Source organism: Nicotiana tabacum, chromosome 3, assembly GCF_000715075.1.
Source record: "Nicotiana tabacum cultivar K326 chromosome 3, ASM71507v2, whole genome shotgun sequence".
Taxonomy (NCBI): Eukaryota; Viridiplantae; Streptophyta; class Magnoliopsida; order Solanales; family Solanaceae; genus Nicotiana; species Nicotiana tabacum.
The window spans coordinates 147,476,211-147,481,761 of record NC_134082.1 but is presented as its reverse complement, the minus strand read 5'-3'; the positions used below and the strand labels follow the sequence as shown (position 1 = coordinate 147,481,761).

Here is a 5,551-nt window from a genome sequence, read left to right as displayed (position 1 = left end):
AACTAAATAAAGCGTTTATACTGTTAAGAATATATACTTTTAGAATAGAAGATTTAACTTAAATAAGCGGCTAACTTAATTGCTTAAACTAAAAATAAGTGATAGATATATAATACATATAATCTCCATATACCGTTGGGAAAAAAGCAAACAGATAACGTCTTTAGAATAAACCAATGAGAGTTGCTATTCCGTGTAAGACGGTGCATCATGACCCCAAGTACTTGGAAATTTCCTGTCTTCAATAAAGTTGCGTGACATTTCATCCCAGTTTACTTTGGCTTAAAAGAAGGGGTTCTGCTGTCATATAGATGGCAATGTAAAACAGTTAAAGCCAGGTTAGAATTGTAATGTATGGGAAGAAACCATGAAAACAACCTTAATGGAGGTCATATTCAGTTGGATCTAAAACTTCCTGGTATCTTTAGGATGGATTCTTGGAAGTGGACTTAGTAATCATGGTTTTATATATGTGAAAATTGAAATATCTTGTGCACTTTTTCTGTCACGAAAATAGATATTTTTTGGATATATAAAATAAGCTTTTGGATAGTTCTAGGGGATATTTTCTTGATTTACCTTTCTAGAGCAAAATATCTAATATATATTTGGGAACTTCCTATACAATAAGTGTTTACGTGCCAGCCTTCGCCTGCACAAGTTGATATTTGATTATTGACTTGAACAGGTTGATGGTAATGAGTATTCTTTACCTTCCATTTACTTTTAGCCCAATGATAAGAGGTTTTGGTTATGGTGGGTTTTATCTCTATCTATTCATACATATCCATTTTTTGTAACTTTTTACCAGCATTGGGATTTGAGATTAGACTGTTCCCTGTGTCGAAGCATCTCTAACTTTTGGTAGGCCGTTAAACTTGGAGTTGGAGGCTACATCAATCACCTTAATATATACTATAATAATGCGCACTACTTTTGTTTTTAATCTTTCGCGTCTTTGTTCTATCTTTAACTTTTAACACTCAAGGGGGCTAGGCTTTTGGCGGAGGAGAAAGAAAAAAAAAAAAATTTTGGTAAATTATTTCTGAAAAATAATTTCTTGAAACTTACTTTTAGCTAACGTTTAGACATAGATTTAATTGAAACTTGAAAAAAAAATTAAAATTTTACGAGTAGAAGAAAAAATTCACTCAAAAACTGTCCTAAATCAATTTTTGAAAACTTAAAATTTTTTTTTAAAAACTGATCATATTCCATGATAAAATACTGTTTTAAAATTATTATTTTTGAAAAACAAAAGAAGCCAAAATCTATGGCCAAACGGAAACTTAATATTTGATTGACGAGTGAGAAAAATTATTAAAGGAAAACATTTATCCAAGACTGATAGTAATATTGGTAATCAAACTGTTTTTATGAAACTGATGCGTGTTAAAGACGGGAGCGGGTGTAGCCTTTCAATACCGTATTCATTTGAATTTAGTATTTTCGGTGGAATACATAAATTTATGTGTGAAATTCATAAAAATTAAAATAAATAATATATATATATATATATATATATAAACCCATAATTTTAAAGATATAATTAGTTCAATGTTAGAATCTTAAATATTGAACCCATAAAACTTAAATCTTGGATCCATCTCTGGTTAAAGATCGATAATAATCATAAAAAAATTATTAAGAAATATATTCCATTCATAAGTGAAAGATTTTCTCTTTTCTTTTATGAGGTCCTGAAGCAAACTACTCATTGTGCTGCATCAACCCAAGAAAAGCACACTAATTATTGAGAAGCATTATTAGTAGAAAATTAGACAATCTAATAAAAGTGCAAAGCCTTAAGACTACGTGAAGTCATAGGCATTTGTTTTAAAAGGGAGAAATTCAAAAATAGTCAGATTTAAAATTGGTCGTTCAAAAATAGCACAGTTTTAAAAGTAATTGAAATTTAATTATTTTTTATGTAAAGATAAATTTAAGCGAAAGCACTGCTCAAAACTCGAAAATACGCCAGTATATTATGGTGGAGTTCCAATATAATATACTGGAGTTTGGAGCACCGATGCTCCAGTATCCAGTATATTATACTGAAGCCAGCAAAGTATATCGGTCCAGCATAATATGTTGGAGTTCATACACAGGTGCACCAAACTCCAGTATATTATGCTGGACCGGTCTTTGTTGCAGCAAAATAGTGGCTATTTTTCATTGACTTAGTAAACGTTGACTATTTTTGAATGACCAATCCGAAAACGGACTATACCGTATTATTTTTACGTTTTAAAATCGTGGCACATTAATATGCCTATTTAGTGACGATCCTTTTCCCCGGCCGGCCCGTGAACGATGTCTAGCCAAACATTTCAAGAAAAGCATGGGTGGTTATTAGTCAAAGTTAGCCGGGATATATCTGAGGATGTCGGGTAAAACTACTAATTTAAGTATAATAATTCTTCTTAAAAGGCAGTTATGTTTATATTCATCTTCGCTTTTGGACTTCATGATTACTATAATATAGTATACTTTTCGCAAGAGATGTTTAGTTTTCAATTGTTTTTGTGGCTACAGAATCACAAGTTGGGTGCAACAAAGAAAAGTTAATTTCTATCCACTACTCTTCGTCTTTATCTTGCTTTATTATTTCCTTTTCTCTTTTTGAAGATGTTCTTCCTTTTGAGGAGAAAACTGGAAATTGCTCCAAAGGGTGCGGCATGGATGTTATTGGAAGCAAAATTAAGATTTACGGTCAATAGATTCAGAATCAGTATGATCCTATTATATGTATATATTTTAATTTCTTTTGATATATATATATACATAGTTTGAGCCGAAAATAATAAATTTAAGTGAATTTACTTTTGATCCGCCTATGAATAATATCTTCCTCTTTTTGCCTAGCTAGGGCAAGGATGATGTCATCCTGCGTGGTTTTAGTTGAAAAGGAAAGCTGAATTTATTTATTTTTGGTTATTTTTTATAGTTTGGTCATCCTCAATTCTTTTCCTACTACCACAACTTGCATACTGAGAAGTGCCTTTTGATCCAATACTAGAATTCATTTATGCATAATGACAGACGAGTCAATCACTTACTAGGGACTATATATGCTTCAAGATCCCAGCATGTCAATTTTTTTAAGTTAAAAATTGTTAGAGGAGGCAGTCGCTTTATGCAAGGGAAGATCGAATTTTACGGGTTCAACTAACCCATTATTTTTTACTCAAACCAAGTATGCATATACAAAATAAAAGTAATATGGATATATATATATTAGTATTACATTTATTTGAACCCACTAGCACTAGATTTTGGATTCGACTAATAACCTTATGGGAGAAAAAATAAAATGCAACTAAGCAATCCTATATCTAGAGATATAGTTATATTCTGCTTATCCAAACTTCTTCTGGATTGCTCTGTTCATTAAATTATTCTACCTTCTAATTTCTTAGAGTACTTTCTAGTCTAGTGTAGTACTTTCCACAAGGGTGGTCCTATTTTATCCCGAAATATCACACGTATAAAGCTATATACAGCCTACAGAGTAAATATAAATGCAAAGATATATAACACAAGCTATTCTTCCGTCCTATATTAACTACCATACTCGGGCGGATGCCGCATATATAGCAGTACCGTGTTCATACTAATATTTTTGAATTCAATAAAATAATAATAAATAATAACTATAAACACATAACTTTAAAAATATAATGGATTCAAAACTAAGAACCTTAAATGTTAAATCCATAAAGTTAAAATAAATTAAAATTGAACTCATAAAATTAAATTTCTGAATCCGCCTCTAAATGCATATTCACATTCAACTAGAGGTTTCATTTTAGCAAGGCAGGGATGGCATCCCCATTGGAGACTTTTCTCGATGGAAATATAGCAAGTCAAAATAAGGAGCTAAGATCGCACGGTAGAGAGTAATTTCTTAGAATGAGAACAAAAGCAAAAGAAACTCACGCAAAAAGCAGGCAAGCTGATGCACAAGACATCCCACGTTCACGTAGAATCTCGAAAAGCATCGCATCTTCAGTCTGAAGATGCGATGTAGACAACCTAAACTCTTACATGAAGGAGTAATTTCTCGGAGAGACAACAAAAGCAAAAGAAATTCACGCAAGGAACAACAAATTAGACCAAGAAAAAGGAAGCTTATGTTTTTTAAAACTGTTACAAAAGCAAATTGTACAATGAAATTTAAGGGGAAATTGAAGTACCAATTACTCCAAACAACTTGCCCTACCATTTTCTAGTTGGGCTTTCCTTAAGAAGAAGCCAATAATCCTATCATTTCAAGTTTGTCACCTTCTAGCTTCTACATTCCCATTACCATAGCAGTCAAGCATGTTGCTTCCTCTTTATCTCTTCCTCTATAGCTACTACTAGACAAAAAGTGAAGCAACCTCCACACCACCTTCTATGGGCTCCATTTCCAAACTCTCTGACAAATACACTTAACCATTTCTTTTTTCTTTTTTTTTTTAAATTCCTTGAAAAAAAAAGTTCATTTTCCCCTAAATTTTACAATTCTTATGTTCAACCGCCCCCTAAATTTTTAAAAATAATTTAAAAATATCATGCTAAAGATAATTACAACTGTCTACGATAATATGTAGATTAGTAACCTAACTTGCATAACACAATAAGTGACGGATTACAACTGGTAAAACTGCACTGATAATGTAAATTAGATTGATCTTTTACATTATCGGCGTATATAATTTAAAGCGCTGTCTTTTTTCTTTTCTTTTTCTAGACTAGAAAATTACTTGAGCTAGCACATGAACGAGACTCAGCCGGAGGTGTAGCCAGAGCACCGTCGGTTTTGTGGGAAACTGCAGGGAACTCACCGCACTTCCGACACCGAGCAACTACGAGAATTTGACGACAAGAAGGGCACGAAGAGTGTGAACCCAACCAAGTATCAATACACTGAAGGTGAAAACTATGGCCACACTGCGGCAACACACGGATCTCATCCCCCACCGCATACTCCGCCAGACAAATGGCACACTCCGTCGTGAACGGCGTACCTTTCGCCGTTGTACTGCTGGGGTCATAAGTGAACTTAGGCAACGACTGCAACACTTTCTTCTTCAACCCTTTATTCGCCGCCGCCGAAGACTGACCACCAGCTCCGCCGCCTCCGGCGCCGGTTGCTCGCCGGAGCCACGCGCATCTTGCAACAGCGATGAGCCCCACCACACAAATTAATGCACAAAGCAAAGCAGCTAATATTACGACAAAGTCCGACTCCACTGCCACCGTAGATGGTGGCTCCGCCGCCGGCGTTGAAGGGGAAGTTGAAGAAGAGTTTGTGCTTAGCAGAAATCTAGCTGGACGAGTCATAATTGAAAAGAAATTCAACAACAATAATATGAGTACTAAGTACTATAATATAGAAGAACAACTGGGGACAATGGATGTAAAAGATGTGGTTGAAATGTCGGTAATTGATGTGAACTTAACAGCAGTGATAAAAACATATGAAAACGTCTCAAAGTCCGTAAGATATATATAGATATAAAATCTGAGGGGAGTGTTGAATGGAAGGTATTGAAGACTACACATG

The 5,551-nt window shown here is 34.0% G+C and overlaps 1 protein-coding gene across 1 annotated transcript; it reads right to left on the bottom strand.

Annotated features, from left to right (window-relative positions):
- Positions 1–4,486: 4,486 nt before the first annotated feature.
- On the bottom strand, positions 4,487–5,551 carry LOC107776207 (RING-H2 finger protein ATL8-like). Its single transcript, XM_016596071.2, has one exon. The coding sequence runs from the start codon at positions 5,326–5,328 to the stop codon at positions 4,732–4,734; it is 597 nt and encodes a 198-aa protein (XP_016451557.1). The 5' UTR covers positions 5,329–5,551; the 3' UTR covers positions 4,487–4,731.